Genomic DNA, 24,983 nt, shown 5'->3' with positions numbered 1-24,983 from the left:
AGGGAGGTAGTGGGGCGTGGTGGCTCATGCTGGTAATCCCAAGCACTCTGGGAAGGCAAGGAGGGAGAATCGCTTGAGCCCTGGAGTTCAAGACCAGCCTGGGGAACATAGTGGGACCCTATCTCTACAAATAATAATAATAATAATAATAATAATAATAATAATAATAAATAGTCAAGAGTGGTGGTGTGCACCTGTTGTCCCAGCTACTTGGGAGGCTGAGGCAGGAAGATCACTTGAGCCTGGGAGGTCGAGGCTACCGTGATGAGCCATGATCGCACCACTGCACCTCACCCTTCAGACCTGCCATTCACCTCCTCATTACATAGAGGACCAGCAGCAACCCAGAGAGGGGACACAATTCATCCCAGGGGACACAGCAACTTCCCGGCAGGGCCCTGGGGATGCGTTCCTGGTGCCAGCCCCACTTTCTCCCCACATCCCGCCTCCAGGGGCTGCTCTAGACTGCCAAGCCCTCGAGGGGGCTGCCACAACCTGCCAGAGACTGCACGGCAACATGTGTCAGTCTGGGGGCCCTGGCACCTGTGGCTGAAGAAAGCTCTTTGTTTTGTCTGGGAGCTCGGTGTTGCTCTCTCATAGCTGCCAGACAGGGGACTTCTTTTTTTTTGCCAAAGCAGGATTTTTTCCCAAGGGCCTCATCCAACTAAGTCTGACTCCAAACGGCTGAAGCTGCTTGAACGGTTTCGAATTATGCAACCAGCAAGTGGAAGACAAGTTTTATTGTTTTTGTTTTTTGAGATGGACTCTCACTCTGTCGCCCAGGCTGGAGTGCAATGGTGCCATCTCGGTTCACTGCAACCTCTGCCTCCCGGGTTCAAGTGATTCTCCTGCCTCCACCTCCTGAGTAGCTGGGATTACAGGCAACCACCACCACGCCTGGCTAATTTTTGTATTTTTAGTAAAGACAGGGTTTCACCATGTTGGCCAGGCTGGTCATGAATGAAGACAAGTTTTGTCCCTGTGACCTTTCTGAAGTGCCTATACATTCATGCCTCAAAGATGCAAAACAAACAGGCAGCAAAACTTGTCTCCACCTTTATGAGGAGGGTAATATAGCAGAGAGTACGGGTTAGGTATGGGGACTCTGCACAGAGCCTAGCCGTCTATTTGCAAGGCTGGATTTTAAAGTGCATGTTCTCCTATCTTGGTTTTAAATCATCCTTTTCTTATTTATTTATTTAGAGATGAAGTTTTTGCTCTTGTCACCTAGGCTGGAGTGCAGTGGCGCAATCTCAGCTCACTGCAACCTCTACCTCCTGGGTTCAAGCGACTCTCCTGCCTCAGCCTCCCGAGTAGCTGGAATTACAGGCACACCCCACCACGCCCTGCTAATTTTTTGTATTTTTAGTAGAGACGGGATTTCACCATGTTGGCCAGGCTGCCCTCGAACTCCTGACCTCAGGTGATCCGCTCACCTCAGCCTCCCAAAGTGCTGGGATTACAGGCGTGAGCCACCACGCCTGGCCCATCCTTTTCATTTTTATTTTTATTTATTTTTATTTTTTGAGGCAGAGTCTCGCTCTGTCACCCAGACTGGAATGCAGTGGTGCCATCTCAGCGCACCACAACCTCCACTTGCGGGTTCAAGCAATTCTTCTGCCTCAGCCTCTGAAGTAGCTGGGATTACAGGCATGAGCCACCACGGCCAGCTCATTTTTGCATTTTTAGTAGAGACAGGGTTTCACCATGTTGGCCAGACTGGTCTCGAACTCCTGGCCTCAAGTGATTCACCCACCTCGGCCCCCCAAAGTGCTGGGATCACAGGCGTGAGCCACCATACCCCACCCCTTTTCATTTGTAAATGGCTCCCAACTGCCTAAGCTTAAACCCCAGCATGCTGGGAGTAGGTCCGGACCAAATACAAACACAGGCATCTCCAGTGGCCTGAGCCTCCCTGGGGACTCAACCTCCCTAAGCCTGAGTCTCCTCATCTGCAAATGGGGACAACAGCAGCTTCACATCCTAGGGCTGCTGTGAGGGGCATATGAGCGTAAAAGGGGCTTGCACACTTGATGAGAATGCGTGGTACAAAGCGGAGTGCTCTACAGTCAGAGAGAATGTTCTACAGGACTGTGGGCTCACCTTCATTCTCAGGATGGTTAGGGGGATTTGAAATACAATGAAGTTCCCTCAGCCACTCAGAGTGAAGACACAGGCAGTGGCTGGTTCCTCTTCTCATTCCTAACGTTTATTTTGTAATGAAGGGAAGTCCCAGGAACTCCTTCGAATAACCAGGTCAGTGAAACTGGCAGAGAGAAGATGACAAATCGGCTGCAAACTCCAAAGCCAAGCCCAGGGTTAGCTTCAGGGGAACAGGGAGGCCTGTCGGGGTACAAGTGTAGGGTCTGCTACTCGGGAGTGTTTGGGCCATGAGGATATTCCTAACCCATGCAGAGAATGTGGGTGCAGGGGAAGCTCCGGGCGCGCCCGGCCTGGAATGCGTATTTCTATGAAGTGGGGCCCAGGAGAGGAGCTGATCTTCACTGTATTGAAAGACAATGAAAGCAACACAATTTGTTCTTCCCACGAACACAAGTTAGTAAACACTTGAAGCCAAAATTCTGGTACTGACTGGTCTCTCTGACAGACTGAGAATAGAAAAATAGGGCGGGGCGCGGTGGCTCAAGCCTGTAATCCCAGCACTTTGGGAGGCCGAGACGGGCGGATCACGAGGTCAGGAGATCGAGACCATCCTGGCTAACACGGTGAAACCCCGTCTCTACTAAAAAAATACAAAAAAACTAGCCGGGCGAGGTGGCGGGTGCCTGTAGTCCCAGCTACCCGGGAGGCTGAGGCAGGAGAATGGCGGGAACCCGGGAGGCGGAGCTTGCAGTGAGCTGAGATCCGGCCACTGCACTCCAGCCTGGGCGACAGAGCGAGACTCCGTCTCAAAAAAAAAAAAAAAAAAAAAGAAAGAAAGAAAGAAAAATAGAAGCAGCGGGCTCTAAAATGCCCAGAAGACAGTATTTAATGGCTCTGGGCCCCGGTTTCCACCTCTGTGAAAGAAGGCGGCTAGACAACAGGGTCCCCGAACCTTTCACCACCCGTCATCCAGGGATCCTATGCATAAGCCTCCAAAGCACATGGACATGGGACGAAGTTCCACCAGGGACACCAGATCCTAAGGCAATGGGGAAACCTGGCATGGAAAAGTCAGCTCTGGGATCAGAGCATGGCTCTCACAACGAAGGCTGCAGGCTGGCTTCAGGTCCATCCCAAACCCTCGCAATAAAGTGTGGGGGCTAGAATCTCCCCTCCCGCAGGCACGAGATGGCGCTGGGGATAGACAAGACACATGCTGGCCACATGAATGTGTCCTTTCCACAAGTGGGTGATGATGACTTATAAACCAAAGACCGTGGACTGCTGAAGAAAAGCAGCCACAGTCCCCAGCACCCTGCACTTGCTAGGCGACAAGGCAATCTCCAAGGAATGGTAGCCAATTGAAAACGCACAGCCATGAAACCCACTGGGCACCCACTGGGCGCTGCCAACCCCACTGAGGCCCCTACACCTCCCTCCCACAACTAGTCAAAGTGCTTAAAAGACTGAGGTTTTAAAATCTACCAGCAAGGCATCATTTACTCAAAAGGAATGGGTTCTTTTTTGTTTGTTTGTTTGTTTGTTTTTTGAGACAGAGTCTTGCTCTGTTGCCCAGTCTGGAGTACGGTGGTACCATCTTGGCTCACTGCAACCTCCACCTTCTAGGTTCAAGCGATTGTCCTGCCACAGCCTCCCAAGTAGCTGGGACTACAGGTGTGCACCACCACGCCCGGTTAATTTTTGTATTTTTAGTAGAGACAGGGTTTCACCATGTTGACTAGGCTGGTCTTGAACTCCTGACCTCAGGGGATCTGCCTGCCTAGGTCTCCCAAAGTGCTGAGATTACAGGTGTGAGCCACTGCACCTGGCCGGAACAGGTTCTTATAATAGGCATGAGTCATCACAGATAAAGGGAAAAACTAACAGATGAAAATGGCACTGGCTAGGTTTTGACAGATTCAGGAACAAAGGCACCCAGGTCAAACCCTTGCAGTTCAGGAGTGACGCGACCCTGCTGTACTGGGAGAGAACAAAAGCCAAGACAGAGGCACACGGCTGTATTTCAGGTGGACACAGGGTAACCATCTAATGAAGATGGAAGGCATGCGTCCCAGAAGCACGCCGTGGCGTCCCAGAAGCACGCCGTGGCATCCCAGAAGCACACTGTGAGTGTTTTGGCCAAAACCAAATAGGGGCAGCTGTTCTTATGCCTGGATCCATGACCCCGACAGAGCCCCCGACCTCTTCAGCATTTGGGCAACTGCCTGGGGTCTAAGGCTCGGCTTTCCTGACCACAGAGATTTACAGAAGCCCCATATGCACCTTGCCTAATTTCTAACTACAGCTTCATCTAGACCAGGCATGGAAAGCATGCAGGAAACACATTCTCCTCTCTCCAGTGTCCGCAGCAGACATCACAAATTAATCATGGCACTTTCCCCACCGAGTCCAGGCTTAACCTCAGAATCCCCCGTAACCCAGAGCTCCAAATAGCCCAGGCTTATTGATCAGTTGACAAGCTAGAGATTAAATCCAGGTTCAGATCTTCAACTTCTGCCCCATCAAAATCGTGCCCAGCATTTCTTACTCCTCAGCCACATCCATGTTTGGGGATTTTTCCCAAAGAAGTAACAGAATCTTTTTTTAATGACAACATACATACTCAAAGATGTTCATTGCCAGTAAATACCAGGCTGTTTCCATTTTTTCAGCAAAAGTTGGAAAAGTAAGTAAATAGTATCTATGTAACACTTCATATACGCCAGGCACTTATATATGGTATCTTACTGAATTTTCACAATTCCATCAGTGAGATATTATCATACACATTTTTCAGATGAGAAAATTGAGGACAAGGGAAGTGAAGTAGCCAGCAGATCACAGGATTCACTCCACGCCAGGGAACTCACCAGGTGGAGGAACACACACACAGGCATGTACGCACACACAGATATGCACACACCCACACACACGCAGGCATGCACACACACACAGATATGCACACACACCCCCCCACAAGCAGGCATGCACACACACAAACACAGATATGCACACACACCCCCACACACGCAGGCATGCACACACAGATATGCACACACACCCCCCCACACACACGCAGGCATGCACACGCACACAAACACAGATATGCACACACCAACACACACACACAGGCATGCACACACACACAGATATGCACACCCCCACACACACATATGCAGGCATGCACACACACACACAGAGGCATGCACCCACACAAGTGCACACACACACAGGCGTGCACACACAGGCATGCACACACCCTCCCACACACATACATGCACATGTACATACAGGCATGCACACACAGACAGACACGCAGGAATGTGTCCACACAAACGTATACACACACAGGTGCATAGAAACACAGGTATGCACACACATATGCACATTCAGGCATGCACACACACATATACACATGCATGCACACATATAGACACGTGTGCATACACACAGATGCATGCAGTGCACACACAGGTATGCACACACACGCACATCCAAGCATGCATACACACATGTACACATACGTGCACACACATCCACACTCATACACATACATACACATATATACACACAGGCACACACACATCCACTCCCACACCCAGACATGCACACACACACCATACAGAGGTGTACACACACATAAAATGTGTATCACAGACTTACATATGTTGTAGTACATCCACTTACAAAATAATATTTGGCCATTACAGTAATAAAAACAGGCCAGGCACGGTGGCTTATGCCTGTAATCCCAGCACTTTGGGAGGTGCAGGTAGGTGGATCACCTGAGGTCAGGAGTTCACGACCAGTCTGGCCAACATGAATACAAAATTAGCTGGGAGCATTGGCATACACCTGTAATCCCAGCTACTTGGGAGGCGGAGGCAGGAGAATCACTTGAACCAGGAAGCAGAGGTTGCCATGAGCCAAGACTGTGCCATAGCACTCCAGCCTGGGTGACAAGAGCAAAATGCCATCTCAAAAGAAAAATTATAAAAACAAAAAGCATTTATGAAATGTCAAGAGAAAGGACACAGGCTGTTATCTCTACTCCACTAAAGGCTGTGGCAAGGGCTCCACAGGAAGGGGCAGACCCCTCTGTATAAGGTCGGGGGTAGTGGCTGATCACTTAGCTCCTGCATTTTGTCGGAACCCTTTGGGCAAACCACAGCGACTTAGAATAAAACCACCACAGGGCGAAGACAAAGCGTGTGTGCTTGTTTCGTAAGAGAATCTCACGAGGCAAGATGTCCGGGAACAAAGAATGGCAAGAGGTGGACAAAAGCGTGCAGGGAAGGGGAAGAAAAGACGGGGAGGAAAGACACTTGTACACAGGCGCAAGATTGAGAGTGCAGTGAGCCTTCGGCCTTTCATGAAGGCTGGGAAACATGCACTTCACACACAAAGACCTCTCCAGATTCATTTCTTCAGGTTAAGACCTGCACACGTTCGAATGCTGCATCCTCACGGCACAGCGACTGGATACTATGCTAGAGACTGTGTTGGGAATCACCGCACCAGAGCGTCCGGAGACCAGCTGCTGGCAGGTGCCCGGGGCAGGTACCAGACTAGGGCAGGCTGGCACTGGTCTGGAGTTTGGTGGAGGGCAGCCAGGTCACAGCCTGCTGGGCAGAATTCTTTGCTTATTAAGGTGGCTTCATATACATCCCAGGCCCAAACCTGGGATGCAGGGATCTCCTTTCTCCTAAGAGAGTTTTTTTTCTCTAAGACTTTTTTTTTGAGACAGGGTCTTGCTCTGTCATCCACACTGGAGTGCCACTGCATCCTCACAGTGGTGTGATCATAGCTCACTGCATCCTTGACCTCCTGGGCTCAGCCTCCCGAGTAGCTTGGACTATAGGTACATATCACCAAGCTCGGCTAATATTCTTGTATTTTTTTGTAGAAGCAGGGTCTCGTTATATTGCCCAGGCTGGTCTGGAACTCCTGGGCTCAAGCAATCCTCCCATTTCAGCTCCCCTAAGGGCTTTTAACTTCTTAAGTAAAAGATCCGCAAAGCAGACCCATCGCTCTTCAGTTTCAGATCTTCCCAGGGCTCCTCACTGCTCTCCCATTATAAAAGTCCCACATTGAAAGTGGCCTCCGGTCCCCCACCATCTGACTTCTGCCTGAACACTCACCTTGGCTCAATAACTAGTCCTTTCTAAGCCTCAGTTTCCTCATCTCTATATTGGGGTCAGTACAGCCCCCGGCTCATGGATGAATAAGCCTGGCCCTCCATATGCAGTACCTGATCCCACCATTCACAGGCTGCATGGGAGCTTTTGAGTTTTCAATTGTGCAATTTGTGTTTTAAACATATATGACACGAGGCCAGGCACAGTGGCTCATACCTGTAATGTCAGCACTTTGAAAGGCTGAGGCGGGCAGATCACCTGAAGTCAGTTTGAGACCAGCCTGGCCAACGTGGTGAAACCCCATCTCTACTAAAAATACAAAAATTAGGCTGAGCATGGTGGCAGCTGCCAGTAATCCCAGCTACTTGAGAGGCTGTGGCAGGAGAATCGCTTGAACTCGGGAGGCGGAGGCTGCAGTGAGCCAAGATGTCGCCACTGCACTCCAGCCTGGGCAACAGAGTGAGATTCCATCTAAAAACAAACAAACAAAATATATATATATATAAATATATTTATTTATAATATATGTAATATATATTACATACATTCTATATTTTATATTCTATATTATGTTATATATTATATATGAATATTTATATATTTATTTAAATATATAATATATAAATATATATTTAAATATATATAATATATAAATATTTATATAAATATATATTTATTTATAAAAATATATTATATAAATTATATAAATATATATTATATTACATAAATATTTATATATAATATATATTTACATATAACACAATATAAATATAAATATTTATATCTATTATATATACATATATAAAATATACATACGTATGACATGAGCAACAAGAAGCGCCCCTGGCCTGAGCCCAGGCCCAGGTGAAATGCATCAGGCCAAAAAGGGCCTTCTGGTTATGCAAATACAGAGTCCTTCCTTGAACCACTGGCTTAAGGAGGCATAAACACTCCACATAGAAATAAACAGCGGAAGCCCTTTGAAGGCAACGGGCAGTCTATGGATGGTCCACACAGTGCTAAGTGGTAACTCATGCTTTGCAGAGGGGAGCAGCAGCCTCATAAATCTCATCCCACGGAGGGGTGCAGGTTCTCCTGGCTGCCCCAGTCAGCTCTCACTCCTGCTTTCTCTAATTTTTGTTGTTGTTGTTGAGATGGAGTCTCGCTGTGTCTCCGAGACTGCAGTGCAGGCGGCACAATCTCGGCTCACTCCAACCTCTTCCTTCTGGGTTCAAGCGATTCTCCTGCCTCAGCCTCCTGAGTAGCTAGGATTACAGGTGTGTGCCACTAAGCCCAGCCTAATTTTTGTATTTTTAGTAGAGACGAGGTTTCACCATGTTGGCCTGGCTGGTCTCGATCTCCTGACCTCAGGTGATCCGCCCGCCTCGGCCTCCCAAAGTGCTGGGATTACAGGCGTGAGCCACTGCACTCAGCCTCGTGCTTTCTATTGAAACAGAAGCAGAGATTTGGAAATGTCAACCTAGCCCCAAGTCCCCTGAGTATAATGAGCTTCCACAATTTAATTTAATGCAGAGAACAGTTACTGAGCATTTATAAGTTTCTGTCCTGGTAATACCCAAAGAGCCTACATGAGCAGATTCATTTCTTTCTTTTTTTTTTTTTTGAGACGGAGGGTCTTGCTCTGTTGCCCAGGCTGGAGTGCAGTGGTGCAATCTCGGCTCATTGCAACCTCTGCCTCCTAGGTTCAAGCGATTCTCATGCCTCAGCCTCCCGAGTAGCTGGTAGTTGGCATTACAGGCACATGCCACCACACCCAGCTAATTTTTGTATTTTTAGTAGAGATGGGGTTTTACTGTGTTGGCCAGGTTAGTCACGAACTCCTCACCTCAAGTGATCCACTCATCTCGGCTTCCCAAAGTGCTGGGATTATAGGCATGAGCCACTGTGCCCAGCCCATTTCTTAATTTTTAAACATTATTTTAAAATAGAGATGCAGTCTCACTATGTTGCCCAGGCTGGTTTCAAGCTCCTGAGCTCAAGTAATCCACCTGCTCCAGCCTCAAAAAGTACTGGGATTACAGGCATAAGCCATGGCACCCGGCCTCATTTCTTCATTTCTTAGCCTTTGTTACGTGCAAGCACACAGTAATCTTCCAGCACTAGGAGTACGATTCACAAAGCAGCCATGACTTCTGCCTTCTAGGAGATTATCTCCTTGTTAGTTACTTAATTATAATTCCTTAATTATAATACTATCTAGACCATAGTAGATACAGATGCAGACACAATGAATTCTGATTGAGGCTGGTAGGAGAATGGGGTAAGAGATCAGGGTTTTGACGGATGAGTAGTTCACCAGGCATCAAAATGGAGAAGCCCTTTACATACCCACTGCTTTTCTTTAATCCTTCCAACCACTCTGTGACATTTTACATTCTCTTTTTCCTAAGTGAAAACACAGAAATTCTAGTGATATATACCTGCCCAAAGTCCCACGCCTGTGAGCTGATGGAGCCAGAGTATCAACTTGAGCCTCACTCCCTACATGCCATAGCTTTCTCCATTTTACACAGCCGCATTTTTTTTAAAGTAGGCACAGCCCAACAAAGTTCACTTTCCAGTTTAAAGATTCCACCATCAAGGAAAACTGAGAATCAGAAAATTTGAAAACTAATTGCATGGGCAACAGGAGTCTGCAAAAGGAGTGTCCAGCCCTGCTTATGGCCTTAGAACCTCTTTCCTGGTGCCAGATGGCTTGGGAAATGTACAGTGTGGTGAAGTGGCCGTGTCGGGGCTCTGAGCCCACAGCCTGGATTCCAGGCATAGCTTTGCCATGTCCAAGCACCCGGACCTTGAACAAGTTACTCAGCTTCCTCGGATCCCAAGCTCCTCATCTATAAAACAGGGAAAGTGGCAGACCTGGCCTCGTGAAGGACAAATGACTTAATACACAGAAAATCCTTCAAAGAGTGTCAGGCATATAGTAGGGCCACAATAAAACTACTGTTATTCATATTATTGCCACATTGGTACCCAAAAGAGGCCCTCAGAGGGGAGGGGTGGGTAAATCTGGTCCCAGAAATTAAGCCGATCCTGCCCCTAGCATTTATTTTTATTTATTTATTTACTTATTTTTGAGACAGGACTTTCCTCTGTCCCCCAGGCTGGAGTGCAATGGCATGAACACAGCTCACTGCAGCCTCCAACTCCTGGGCTCAAGTGATCCTCCCACCTCAGACTCCTGAGTAGCTGGGACTACAGGCATGCAACACCACGCGCCAGCTATTTTTTTTTTATTTTTAGTGGAGACAAGGTCCCACTATGTTGACCAGGCTGGTCTCCAACTCATGGGCTCAAGCAATCCTCCTGCCTTGGTCTCCCAAAGTGTTGGTATTACAGGTGTGAGCCACTAAGCCTGGTTACTCCTGGGGCTTAGAAGCCATCAGAATAGACTCCAATTAGCTAGTTCACACCATCCCTGGCACGTTGTCCTTCCCACTTCCACTTCTGCTTAGAGGCAGCACCCTCTGATGTCCTCTGTTCCTGACCCTGAAAGTTGAGCTGCACGCCCTCTGGATTCCTGGCTCCGTGAATGTTCGTATTATGTTAAAGAATAAATAAAAGGATCAAGTGAATGAACCCATTCTGCAAGACAAGCATGATGCAGCATTGACCAAGCATGGCTCTAAATCAAGAGAGCCTGGCCCTGGCACATCGCAGGTCACTACCAGCGGTCACTGCATTGTCCCCACAATCCTGCAGAGACACGAGAACAATGGGACCGAGCTTCTGTCCTGGGCACCAGCCGGGTACTTCTGTGTGGCAGACAACAGCTGTGGCCAGCCAGCCGTGCATGCTGTACGTTCAGCGCATTCCCCGGACTCGAGTCTGGGCGTCGCAATCGCCCCGCCCAGCTTGCCTGGCAGGCCCTGCTGCCCCGTGGCCTTGCTGGCATTTGTCTTGTTTTGTCTTGTTTTCCCCCAGCCACAGACGCCTCTCAGTTTCTCAGGCTCTGAATACAGACTAAAGAGGATCAGAGTCGAACTTCACTCCTAATTCTTCCAGGCTCTAGCCCCAGCTCTGTCACTCATTAGCTGTGGGTTTAGAGCAGGTCTTATCACTGCTGTGGGCCTCAGTTTCCCCATATGCTGATGCACCTGTGTGCCGGCCACAGGTGAAGTATGAACTTTTTTAGGTTAGCGCTGGCAAGTGTGGGTGAGGCCAGAGCCTTCCTGTGTGGCTGATGGCTATGACTTTGGCCCAAGCCATTTGTAAGACAATTGGCAATATTGGTGAACAACAAGATTCATGCCCTGGAGCTCAGCATCTGTATCTAGCATCTCCTAAGGAAATAATCTACAGTGTAGAAACATTTCCTGCCCAAACTGTGCATCACGGGGTTGTCTAAACGGAAAACTGGAAATAATAGCTACTACTTCCGGGTCCCAGAAATTAAGACATTGTTCTAAGCACTTTCTCTATATTTGCTCATTTAATCCCCACCACAACCCTACAAGGCAGGCACTATATTACCCTTATTTTACACTGAGCCCAGAGAGGGTAAGCCATGTGCCCAAGGTCACACAGTAAGTGATGGAGCTGAAATTTGAACCCACGCCATCTGGCTCCAAAGTCCACTGTACTACACCTTCCCCCTTGGCAAAGTAAAATAAGGTTCATATAAAGGTAGAATGCCTTCATAAACAAATTACTCCATTAAAACAAAAGAAAAGAAAAATTTCCAGAATACCCCAAAATAGAATATGACACAGCAAGTCAACTCATCCAATTCTTCATTTTACAAATGAGGACACTGAGGCCCAGGGAGGGAGAGACTTGCCCATGGTCAGGCAGGTGGTTAGTGACATGCAGATCCCTCCTCTAAATTAGCTGGGCGTGGTGGCACACACCTGTAATCCCCAGCTTCTCAAGAGGCTGAAGCATGAGAATTGCTTAAGCATGGGAGGCAGAGGCTGCAGTGAGCTGAGATTGTGCCACTGCACTCCAGACTGGGTGACTGAGATTCTGTTTCCAAAACAAACAAACAAACAAACAAACAAAAAACGCCCCCCTGGATTCCAGTTCCTCCACATCAATGACCATGCAATTAATTTACACCCTCCACGTTTCACACAAAGCACAAGAATGTATGTGCATTACTTTATTACAATCAAAGTCAAGAGTTTATTAATACAGTAATCTTAAACTAAAAGCCAATCTACTTCTTCTTCACATTGAAATGGTGGCAAAAAGGCAGCCGGGGAAGTGACCTGGTCCCCAAGACATGGCATCCAGAATGGGCCCATCTGGAAGGTTCCTTAGAGAATATCTGCTCCGAACCCCCATGAAGCAGAGGGGAAGCTGATGGGCATGGCTTTAGCAGCCGTGGAAAGATAGCCTGATACCAGCAGAATGGACCCTTTGTAATCTAAATGGCTATATTTGCAACTGCAGCATAAACACAAGGTCTTGTAGCAGCTTCAGATAATTAACATTTTTAAGTGGAGAGGTGGAAAATGCAAATGATAATGGTCAAAATATGAGCCTGCACCTGTAGTTCAGGACAGTATTCCAGCTCCCCCACTGCAGTGCACATATGCGCTTCTTCACTCACCAGCATGCCTTTCTTTAACAACTGGGATTACGTTGGGGCTGCCCATCACGAAACCCCGCCTCCCTGCCCAAAGAGGTGTGCATGTGACCCAAGCTGGGCCAATCAGGGTCCTCTGAAGAGACTGATTGACACTGAGGAAAGAAGCCTCTCTCTTCTGGGATCCTGACCCAGAGGGACCACCATAGCATGGACCATTTCTTTGGCTGTGCAGAGGCTGCCTGACGCCAACCGCAGAGAAAAACAGAACTGAGAGATGAGATGAAAATACTGCGTGAGCCCTCGATGTAGCCACACCTAAAGCCAAAACCCCTGCACTTCCCCCAAGAGCCAAGCAATTCCTCTTTGTGCTTCAACTTACTCGAGCTTGCAAACATATAAATTATCACCACTACTCCCGCCTAAAGGTTCCCACCAGGGAATTAATTTCCTCCAATCCCCCTCAGTCACCGGCGCACCTACCCAAACTGAAAAGAGTTCTAGAGCGGAAAGAAACTCTGCAGACTGCCTTAGTGGGTATGAGGTTTCCTTTGGGGGTGATGAGAAAGTTCTGGAACTAGACAGCGGTGATGGCTACACAACATTGTGACTCTGTTTAATGCTGCTGAATTGTAATTTAAAATGGCCAACATGGTAAACTTTATGTTATTGTATTTTACAATTTATTATTATTATTTATTTATTTATTTTAGAGTCTTGCTGTGATCTCGGCTCAATCTCCTGACGTGATCTCCTGGGTTCAAGCAATTCTCCTGCCTCAGCCTCCCGAGTAGCTGGGACTACAGACCACGCGCCACCACGCCTGGCTAATTTTTTGGTATTTTTAGTACAGACGGGGTTTCATTGTGTTGGCATGTTGGCCAGGCTGGTCTCGAACTCCTGACCTCAGACGATCCACCCCTCTTGGTCTCCCAAGGTGCTGGGATTACAGGCATGAGCCACCAAGCCTGGCCTGTATTTTACCACAATTTTTTAAATGGGAAGACAAAAGGGAATCGCAAGATCTGCAACGTGGTGCCCTGTGCACACATCCTGGCGAACGCCCCCTCCCTCTGCTCGCTTTCCTCCTGGCCACGTCCAAGAGTGGGCCAAGCATGGCGGGCATAATTCAGCAGGAGACCTTTGGCCACAGAACAGGTCTTCTTTTTCATTTTCCATCTTGCTGCCCCTCGGAAGACCCCTGGAAGCTGGTTAACCATTAAAACCCAACTGGCCTGGAGAAAAACAGCCTGTAGGATTGAATAAGTGGTTTTCCAAAACAAGGGCTCCAGGGCCAGACAGGGTGCAGACAGCAGTGTCAACCAAGAACGCTGACTAGCATGTGAAACAAACGGCCTTTGTCAGCATTTCCTCGGTCCCAGGCACAGTGCTAGCACTGCTCAAAGCCAATCTGACGCCCATACCTTTTAAAAATGATGATCTTGCCTCTTAACTCCAGAACCCCACCTGCCGAGATTGTATTCTAAAAGAATAATTCAACAGAAGAAAGGAGCCGCATGTATTAAAATGTTGGTTGGAACATTGTTTATAAAAATAAAAATTGGAAGCAACTTAAGAGACCAAGAACAGGGGAACATTTAGTACATGACAGTACGCTTGTGAACCAGGACACTCTGCTACCAGAAAACCATGAATTACAGAGGCGGTGCAGCCATATCATTTATGAAATTACATTAGCCTTAAAAAAAACAGCTGCAGACGAGAGTGTGACCTGTAGGCTGGGACCACAGCAAAGCCGAAAGGCAGGAGGCGAGCCCGTCCAGAGAGTGGCCAGGAGGGACGTCCAAAAGTGGGAACTGACAGGGGGACCACATGACTCTATTATGTCCTATCATTATTTTTTATTTTTATTTATTTATTTTTGGAGACTCGCTCTGTCCCCCAGGCTGGAGTGCAGTGGCTAGATCTCGGCTCACTGCAACTTCTGCCTCCTGGTTTCAAGAGATTCTCCTGCCTCAGCCTCCTGAGTAGATGGGATTACAGGCACCCACCACCACGCCCAGCTAATTTCTGTAGTTTTAGTAGAGACAGGGTTTTGCCATGTTGGCCAGGCTGGTCTCGAACTCCTGACCTTAGGTAATCCACCCGCCTCGCCCTCCCAAAGCGCTGAGATTACAGGCATGAGCCATGGCACCTGGCCATATTGTTATTTTTTAAATAAAAGTTTTATTTTGGGCTGGGCGTGGTGGCCTATAATCCAAGCACTTTTGGAGGCTGAGATGTAGGAACTCTTAAGCCCAGGAGTTTGAGGCCAGCCTGGGCAATATAGTGAGACCCGTCTCTCTTAAAAAAAAAAAAAAAAATTATTTAGAAGAGCTTTGGATTTACAGAAAAGTTGGAAGAGGTAGTACCGAGTTTCCATATTACCTTCCTTAACACACACACATACATATTTCCCCATTGTTAACATCTTATATTACTACAGTACATCTGTCACAGTGAAAAAGTCAACATTGGTACATTACAATTAATGAAACTCCTGACTTGATTCATATTTCCACGGCTTTTCTGTTCTAAGGTCCAATTCAAGATAGTGCATTGCAGATAGCCAGCCATTTTGTTGTTGTTTTTCTTTTTACAACAGGGTCTCAGTCTCACCACACTCAGGCTGAGTGCATGGGCAAGATCTCGGCTCATTGCAGCCTCGACCTCCTAAGCTCAAGTGATCCTCCCACCTCAGCCTCCCAAGAAGCTGGGACTATGAGCATGTGCCACCATGCCTGGCTCATTTTATTTTCTTATGTTTTGTAGAGATGGGGTCTCACTAGGTTGCCCAGGTTGGTCTCAGACTGCTTAGCAAAGAAATCCTCCCACCTCAGCCTTCCAAAGTGCTGTGATTTACAGGCATGAGCCACCGCACCCAGCTGAGTCTATTCTTTTAAAACGTTTGTTTTATCATGGACCAATTACACTGCTTTGAATCTTTAAAACAATGTGCACGGTGGAGGACGGGCAGTAGTACCCCCCGCCCTCTGTAACAGACAAGCTGCTGAAGGGATGTGTAACACACTATTTCCGCTCACCTGAACAACAGTTTAAAGGGGTGGTAAGAGGGAGAGATTCCCTAGTTCATGGGTTGTGAGAAATCCTTTTGCAAAATGGAGATCCCTTTAGTAGGGAAAGACCTTTCTCCCTCCTCTACCCTGCCCCAGGATTACCTTTTTGGAGTTCAGATGTTCTTTTTTTTTTTTTTTTTTTGGGGGGGGGTGGAGTCTCGCTCTGTCGCCCGGACTGGAGTGCAGTGGCCAGATCTCAGTTCACTGCAAGCTCCGCCTCCCGGGTTTACGCCATTCTCCTGCCTCAGCCTCCCGAGTAGCTGGGACTACAGGCGCCCGCCACCTCGCCCGGCTAGTTTTTGTATTTTTAGTAGAGCCGGGGTTTCACCGTGTTAGCCAGGATGGTCTTGATCTCCTGACCTCGTGATCCGCCCGTCTCAGCCTCCCAAAGTGCTGGGACTACAGGCTTGAGCCACCGCGCCCGGCCCAGATGTTCTTTTCTCAACATGACCGTAACCCGTATCCCAAGTGAACAACGTTGGAAGTTTCTGACATTGAAAATGTCAGAATGGAAAAGACTTACAGTAGGCACTGTTCAGAGGGGGCACACATGGATTCTCCCACGGGATCCTTGTCACCATCACCAACAGCCAGCCAGGACGCCACAAGGTAGTGGCCACTATTCTGGTCCCCCCACCAGTCCCCTTCTCTAGAAGCAACCTGCCCTACCCACGGAGGCAGGCACCCAGCTGCCATGCTTCTGTTACGGGATAGGTGGAACCGCAAACACAGTCACCTCCTCCTAGCCCGCATCCTGAAGTAATTCTGGTGACATTTCACCAATGGCTTTACAGGTGCCGAGACACAGCATGGCTTGTCCCAAGTCACAGCTAAGCTACAGACCCAGGAGTCAAACCCAGCCCTCTCCCTCCTTGCAGGATGGTAACCCTTGGTGAGCGGTGACCTCCAGACCCTGGAGGAACTCAGTACCTGTACAACCTCCTTCACCAGGGTCTTGTCCGTCCCAGTTTTGGCGCGCTGCAGCCCGCTGACGTTCTCGCCGATCCACGTGATGAGAGCGAACTTGGACCTCTTGCTCATGGCATCCCCGGTGGTGAAGCGCACGAAGGCAAACAACCGGATGTCATCTGTGGCCAAGAGTGAAAAGAGAACATGGTGCTCCGTTAAAACACCCCAACGTCATGACCCTGAGGAGAGGCCATGAGCCGTGAGTGCACCTGGAGCAGCACAGCAGGAACCCGGTGCCGTTCCCTGGGAGTGCCATGTGCAGAGGGCAGGAGGGAAGCACTCATCCCCTGCTCTTGGCACTGTCTCCTGAATCCTGGCAACAGCGCTGCAGGCTTCATGCCCATTTCACAGATGGGAAATGGAGGTTCAGAGAAGTCACATGACACTTTAAAGGTTGTGAGGAAATTCAAGGTCATGCTGGGATTTAAACCCAGGCCTCTCTGGCTGCAATGCCTACAGCCTTCCTACAATCAAGGCTCAAATTCTGGGTGGGCCCATTGCACAGATGTGGGCGCCGCCAGCAGTGCCAGGGCCCAGCCAAAAAAAATTTTAAAATGAAAATTTAGCCGGGCGCGGTGGCTCAAGCCTGTAATCCCAGCACTTTGGGAGGCCGAGACGGGCGGATCACGAGGTCAGGAGATCGAGACCATCCTGGCTAACACGGTGAAACCCCGTCTCTACTAAAAAATACAAAAAAAAACTAGCCGGGCGAGGTGGCGGGCGCCTGTAGTCCCAGCTACTCGGGAGGCTGAGGCAGGAGAATGGCGTGAACCCGGGAGGCGGAGCTTGCAGTGAGCTGAGATCCGGCCACTGCACTCCAGCCCGGGCAACAGAGCAAGACTCCGCCTCAAAAAAAAAAAAAAAAGAAAATTTAAAAAGGCTCAAACTGTGGATCTTATTTATAGGGACCAGAAATTCATCCTCTTTGTAGACCAGAAATTCATCAACTCTTTTTGCCTCAATCTCTGCAGTCCTACTTGGAATCAGACTCTACACTGTAGAGAGACAGGAACCACCCTGGGGCAAGGGGGGTGGGTATGAAGAGGAAACAAAGAAAGGGGCTCTAAATTTGGCCTGGGAAATGGCTCCAGGGATATTTCACTTATGACTAGGCAATTAGGTCAACAATGAATTCTGAACCCTTTTCCATTGGCTGTGTTATGCTTGTTCTATCTTATGTAGTCATTTTTATTAAAATGGCTTTGAGGGCTATTTTATTCCATTGATCCACATTAAGGTTTATTTCAATGCCACACTGTTTTTATTATCATGACTTTAAAATCTGTTTCACAATCCACTATGCTAAGTTCTCCCATCCTCCACTGCTCTGTTATCAAAATATCATCTGATAGTCTTAAATTTATTTATTTATTTTTTTTTTTGGAGACGGAATCTCGCTTTGCTGCCCAGGCTGGAGTGCGGTGGCGCAATCTCAGCTCACTGCAAGCTCTGTCTCTGGGGTTCACGCCATTCTCCTGCCTCAGCCTCCTGAGTAGCTGGAACTACAGGGGCCCGCCACCACACCCAGCTAAGTTTTTGCATTTTTAGTAGAGACAGGATTTCACCGTGTTGGCCAGGATGATCTCAATCTCCTGACCTTGTGATCCACCCACCTCGGCCTCCCAAAGTGCTGGGATTACAGGCGTGAGCCACTGCGCCCGGCCTGATATCCTTGAATTTTTAAAGTGATGTGTGTATTGGCTGGATGTGGTGGCTCACCCCTGTAATCCCAGCACTTTGGGAGGCCAAGGTGGGAGGATCACTTCAGCCTAAGAGCTTGAGACCAGCCTGGGCAACATGGCGAAACCCCCTCTCTAAAAAAAAAAAAAAGAAAACCAAAAAATTAGCTGGGCACGGTGGCGGGCACCTGTAGTCCCAGCTACCAGGGAGGCTGAGGTGGGAGGATCACTTGAGCCCAGGAGGTTGAGACTGCAGTTGAGTAGATATCACACCACTGTACTCCAGCCTGGGTGGCCAAGTGAGATCCTGTCTCAAATAACATAACATAACATAACATAAAAGTGTGTGCACGTGTGTGTGTGCATTGCATGTGCATGTGTGTGACATGTGAGTGCGTGTGTACTCCACTAGGATAAACCAAAATTGTTCAACATCAGCTCCATTGGCATCTGGGGCCAGATCATTCTCTCTGGTAGGGATCGTCCTGTAAATTGCAGGGTGCTGAGCAGCACCCCTCACCTGGACCCACCAATTATGACAAACAAAAATGCCTCCATACATTGCAGATGTCCCCCAAAGGGGGCAGAACACCCCTAGTTGAGAACCTCTGCTCTAAACCGTTGGTGTCCCCATTAATCGGGACCCCTTTTGTGTTTTCCAACAAAGTTCTGTGCCTTTTGAGGGGACCACATATCCTTATTCAGCTTACTTCACTAGTTCATATTTTAATTGCCATTATCACCAAGATCTCATTACAGTTCCTCACTGGTGGTTGCCGGCACATAGGGATGCCACTGGTTTGGAGTCATGCACCTTATGTTAGCCACTTGCATGAACTGATGCTCTCTCAGGGCATTTAGTTGCAGGTGTGAGGGTTTCCCAGGCACCCAAGGACATCATAGAGTGATATGTTTGCTTCTCAAACATTGCGTGGATTTGCATCACTGGGGGAATCTTCCTAAATGGAGCTTCTGATTAAACACGCCTGGGGTTTACGCTTCTAAGAAGCTCCCCAGTGATGCTGATGCTACTGGTCAAAGGATCACACTTTGAGTTAAAAAAAAAATCAATCTGCGTTTCTCCCTAGAATCTAAGTACCTCCCTGCAGAGTCCCACACAAAGTACGTAAGTTAGTACCAAGACCCAAGGCCACAAACCACCTGTCTAAAGGAGACATGGCCTGGACAAGTTCACTTCCTGGTGATTATCTCAAAACCGGAAGGGCAACCAGCAAGTCTGCCTTCGATAAGAAGCCGCACTGTCTAATGGATCATCCATCTGTCCCCGGGAGCTAAGGAACACACAGCTTTCAGCAGACCATGAACATGTGATCCTCACTGGGGTCCAGGTTCAGGGACTCCACTACACTTACTTCTTAAAGGAAACTGATCATCTCACACGTGTTTCTTAAAGGAAACACTCACACTGGCACAGCACTTTTCAGTTTACAAAACATGCTTCTGTTTCATCTCATTTGGTCTTTGTAACAATGCTGGGAGGTAGATGAGGTAGAGACGCCATGATCACTTTCATCATCAACATCCAAATCACCTTCATAGATAAGGGCTGGAGGCTCAGGGGCCATGTGATGTGGCCAGAGTCACAACACAGTGAGGCCAGAGCCAAGGGCCTGGACACCTTAGGTGTGTGTGCTCAGCCCCCTTTCTCCAGGGAGCTGCCCCACCAGGCCATGGCCATCTGGGGGTCAGTAGGTGACAAGGCAGCAGGGATAGAAGGAAGGATGATCTCAGGGACACTGCGCAGGTGAATCAACAGGGCCTGGTGACCAACTGGATGTGCGAAGTGAGGACAGGCCCTGGCAACCACTCGTCCACTTTCTGTCTCTATGGATTGGCCTTTGCTGGACATTTCATTGAAATGGACTCATACGCTCTGTGGCCTCTGGGGTCTGGCTTCTTGCACTCACTGCCACATCGCCAAGGTTCATCCCTGCTGCCGCGTGTGTAGGTCACCACTTCACTCTTTTTTGTGGCCAGACAGCACTCCATTGTATGGAGAGACCACGTTTTGCTTATCAATCCATCAGTTGATAGACATTTGGGATCCTTCCAAAAGGGGGTGGTTTCACACCTCCCGTATCAGGTGACCATGGTGATTAAATGTGAAAGCTACAAAACCCACCTAGCCGTCAGGGTGGAACCTCCAACCTCAAGCTCCTGACACAGGGTGGGTCTGCCAGTGGCCACTGCACATAGGAAACGAGACTGGGGCAAGAGAGGGCAGTTCCTCCCTTCTAAGGTGCAAAGTGCACAGCCACAGGCAGCAGGTGCAGATTCGGCGTGTGGGGGAGCAGCCCTTTAACTCCAGAGCATTTCTCAGCAGTCCCCGTGGTGTCTGGGAAGCCAGCGCTCTGTTTAGAGTAGTGTTGTCAGAGCATCAACACCAAAGTGCTTAATTAAATGGCAGCCTTGACCTGAGGGGGAGGAGGGGCTGCACATTCGCCTCCGACTGCATTTCACAAGCAAAAGAACACAGTGAGTCTGTTTCCTTGGTAACCACTCTCAGGTTCCCATTTCCACAGTGGTCAGCCCAGACTCGGATCCAAACTGCCCATCCCTGGCCCAAGCCTCCATGGAGGAAAGTTACTAGCCCTGCTTTGGGCCAACGCAGTTTTTGGGGACCCTGACCATGTGTTCAGCCCAGTGCCAAGCCTTCGGGCTGAGCCAGCTCTCCCAGTCTCTCTCTTCTCAATGTCCCCCCCTCCCACGGCTCTGGCCGGCTCCTCTGTGGAGCACCACGGCTTTTCCAGCGTCTGCCCTCTCTGCTAGCTGCCAAGTGCCTCCACATGCCGGCCGTGCTCTCCACACCTCCAACCCTCCACATCATCCAGCCTTCCCCTCTTTCACACCTCCCCAGGTCTACCTTGGGCAACACCCCTTGCCCCTGTAGGCTCACAGGTTCTTGTTGAAGAACCACAAGCATTGTCCCTGTGTCTCAAGTACCAGCCCAGGGCCTGGCACAAGATAGATGTACAATAAGTAAGTCACAGCCCCAACCCCAAGGACACTGGGAACCTTCCAGAACTGTAGCCTGATGTCATTTAAATGATCATGGGGTAGCGGGGTAAAGAGGACATGGTTTGCTAGGTGACTGCTGGGTGCTTATCTGACAATGGTTTGGTCAACAAGATTGCTGACAGGCCTGTTTCTGAAAATCCGAGTCACGTTGTGCTTACAAATGTTTGCTGCTAGAGATCTGGCACGACAGTGACAGGTCAGCTGAGTCTGAGACAGAAAACCTGTTGGTCTGCGCACCGTTTTTGTAGCTGCCCGGCAGACTGGAGGCCTCTCCCCAACTCGGCTCACCCTGAAGGAGGTTCTCAGCCCCTTTTGACCTCACACTGGGCGGTGGAAGGGGAAGTGCTAGCTCTTCGTCCCTGGTTCAGCTACTTCCCTTCTTCTAAACAAATTGGGTCCACAAACCCCAGTGGCAGTCACAGCCTCCCATCAGCACTGGAGAGCCCTAGGCTCCCTCGTCTACCTTGGGCTATTGTCACTCCTATACACAGCAAAACCGGCATATCTACTAAAGGGCACAAAGAAACGCCATCATGTATATATTAATGTGATGTGTGTGTGTGTATATTTGTGTATGTGTATATATACATATATTTGTGTGTATAATATATATAATGTGTATAGGTGTGTTTGTATATGTGTGTATATACATATATTTGTGAGTACAGGTGTACATATGTGTGTGTATATATATTCAAGTATTTGTGTATGTGTATGTGTGTTATATATATGTGCGTGTATGTGTGTATGCACTAAGATGGCAAAACTGCCCAGAAGAAGGTTGGTACCCGGGCTCTCCATCACCCCCACTGTGCCACTTGGTCCTCAACAGGGCCAAGGGTCCATCTCTTCAGACTGAGGTTGACAGTCCAGGTCTAGACAGAGGAGACAGGGAGACTGGGCAACCCCAGTGGGGGACAGGGGACCCAGGACTTCACCCAAACACAGGCAGCAGAGACAGATGCCATGAGCTGCTTCTGCTGGAGGCCTCAGCACAGTGGAACAGTCTACACCCTTAACCTTCTCTGCAACGTCCAGATGGCAAGTTCACATTTCAGAAGCCTTTAAAAACTTACCCCCACATGTACTAGCCTTGTGACCCAGACCAGAGTCCTGAATGGCTCTAAACCTCAGTTTCCTCATCCACAAAATGGGTCAAATACTTACCTCATAAAGTGGTTGGGAGGATTACATGAAAAAGAAACGAGATCTGAAGGGCTTGGCGGATGGGAATCATTGCTGGTTTTTGACCCCCCACACCTCTCCAATGAAACTGCCCTCAGGGGTCCACAGGGGCCTCCTAATTGCCAAAGCCAACAGCATCTTCTCCATGCCCACTGGTGGCGTTTCACACCATTGTCAATTCTGCCCTCCTTGAACTTCTCCCTTCCCATGGCACCCAGGGCATGGTGCTATCTTGGTTCTCATAGCGCTGATCCTGCCTTCTACTTTCTCCCTGGCTCTTCCACCCGCTCTGTCTCCACACAGGCACTCCCCAGGGTTCCACCTCGTCTTCTCCTTTCCCCTGACACTCTCTCCCCGGGAGATCTCAGCTACCACCACAGAACACTGGCGCACCTGCCCGTCCTCACAACTGTCCACTGCTCTGTCCTTAACAAGATGGGCAGAGTCTGCCCTCCGTTTCTCACTATCTCCTGGCACCTCATACCCCTTACACACAACTGTTTGCTAAGGCAACCTGATGCACTGAGAAGAGCACAAACTCCAGAGATCAGCCAGCCAGAGCCGCATCCCAGCTAGGGCCACATCCCAACCAGGGCCACATCCCAGCCGGGGCCGCATCCCAGCAGGGGCTACATCCCAGCTGGCTTCCTTCTAGCTAAGGAACATCAGATGAGGGTGCTTCATGCTCTGAGCCTCAGCTGTTCCAGCTATAGAATGGGGACAACTTTCTGCATCCAGCTCTGGGTTTCAGAGTGGGGCACTCCGAGGTACACAGTCACGGAGTCACTCCTGTGAGTCTCTCCTGAGGAGAGATGGAAGACAGTGAAGATCTGGGAGGGAACTGAGCCCCAAGTCTACCAAGCACTTATGCGGGGTTAGGCCCCACTCCAAGAATCTGCACATTGCAGATTCTTCTTCTCTGTGAGGGCAGCACAGATCACAGACCCATTTCACAGATGAAGAAACCGAGGCTTGGAAAGGTGAAGTGATAATGAGCCACACAATCCTCCCTGCCCGCTGCAGAGCTGCTGAAGTCTACAGCAGCAGTTCTCAAAGTGTGGTCCTTGGACCAGCCGCACCACAACACCCAGGAACTTACTAGAAATGTGAGTACTCAGGCTCCACTCAGCCCTACTGATCCAGACACCGGGAGTGGAGCTCTGAAACTGTGCTCAGATGAGCCCCAGGGTGATTCTGAGGCTGCTGAACCTTGAGACCCACTGGCTGAGAGGAAGAGGTGGAGAAGAGGAAATGGTGACAACTCACTGTTGGGAGAGGAGACAAGACAAAGGTCTCAAGGGCAGAAAAGCTGAAGTGCTCACAGCTCAGTTCCCCACGTCCTCCTTGCTGCCTGTCTGCCTTTTATTTTAAGCAAGTGACAGCATGAAGCAGCTTCCTGCAGAGTCCATGGTTCCTGAGCTCGTCCATCAAAGACCACCAGGACAGTCCCTCCAGTGTTCCCTCCCCAAAACCCCAACCCCAAGAGAGGAAACAGCCATCATTAGCAAGAGAGCTACTGAGCATCAGCCCTGGGTACCGGGAGGCCTTTCTGCCTGTGCTGCCTCTAGCTCCTCTGCTTGCCCATAAGCCACGAGGATTCAGATGTGCAGCACAGCATCACACCGAGCCCTGTCTCACCGAGGATACAGCAAGGTCAGGAGCCCCATCCTGAGGACCGTGGTTTCCTTCTGGTCAGTGTTATGCACTCAGAGCCCAGGCCGATTGCACACTGGAAGTTCCCGATTTGGAGACTATGGATGCCCTCAGCTTCCCACCCAGGGAGAGTCTTGCTTATGAAAAGGCAGCTGTCATGTTTAACATTAATAAAACTCCACTCTCAAAAGCGCCTGACCCTTCCTTCCGCTGGTATACGAAGCCTCATCAGAGGCCAACGATGGAGCTCTGGCTCCTGGAAAGGACCCCTGGAGACCTAGAAGCCCCAGGCAGGGCCCTGCAGGCAGGTAAAGGGAGCCTTAGTCCAATGCCCAGGTCATCTCTTCAAGGTTCCCTGCCTTCATTTACTAAGTAAGTTCCTCTGTGTCAACAAATCAGCATCCTAGCGTTCTCAGGACACTGCCTGGCGCAGAGCGGAGCTCAGCCCTGGTGGCTGTTACAGGCTCTCCTCTCTGGCCTTTCCCGCTCCTGGCTCTCCTCTGACCTTTCCCCTGGGTGCTGGAAGTGCCTTTTCGCCTCCTCCTCCCCTTCTTCCCTCCTCCCAACCTCTCAAGAAGAGAGAGGGATG

The 24,983-nt window shown here is 49.3% G+C and overlaps 1 protein-coding gene across 1 annotated transcript in view; it reads right to left on the bottom strand.

The window, feature by feature from the left end:
* Positions 1-24,983, bottom strand: part of COTL1 (coactosin like F-actin binding protein 1) — a 52,918-nt gene that overhangs the window by 8,277 nt on the left and 19,658 nt on the right. The window contains exon 3 of the mRNA XM_010355627.2: positions 16,800-16,957. Within this exon, the coding sequence (XP_010353929.1) occupies positions 16,800-16,957 (158 nt within the window). The remainder of the gene's footprint in view (positions 1-16,799; positions 16,958-24,983) is intronic.

This window comes from Rhinopithecus roxellana, chromosome 20 (assembly GCF_007565055.1).
Source record: "Rhinopithecus roxellana isolate Shanxi Qingling chromosome 20, ASM756505v1, whole genome shotgun sequence".
Classification (NCBI taxonomy): domain Eukaryota; kingdom Metazoa; phylum Chordata; class Mammalia; order Primates; family Cercopithecidae; genus Rhinopithecus; species Rhinopithecus roxellana.
The sequence above is the reverse complement of the archived record's forward strand: the minus strand, read 5'-3'. Positions and strand labels throughout refer to the sequence as shown.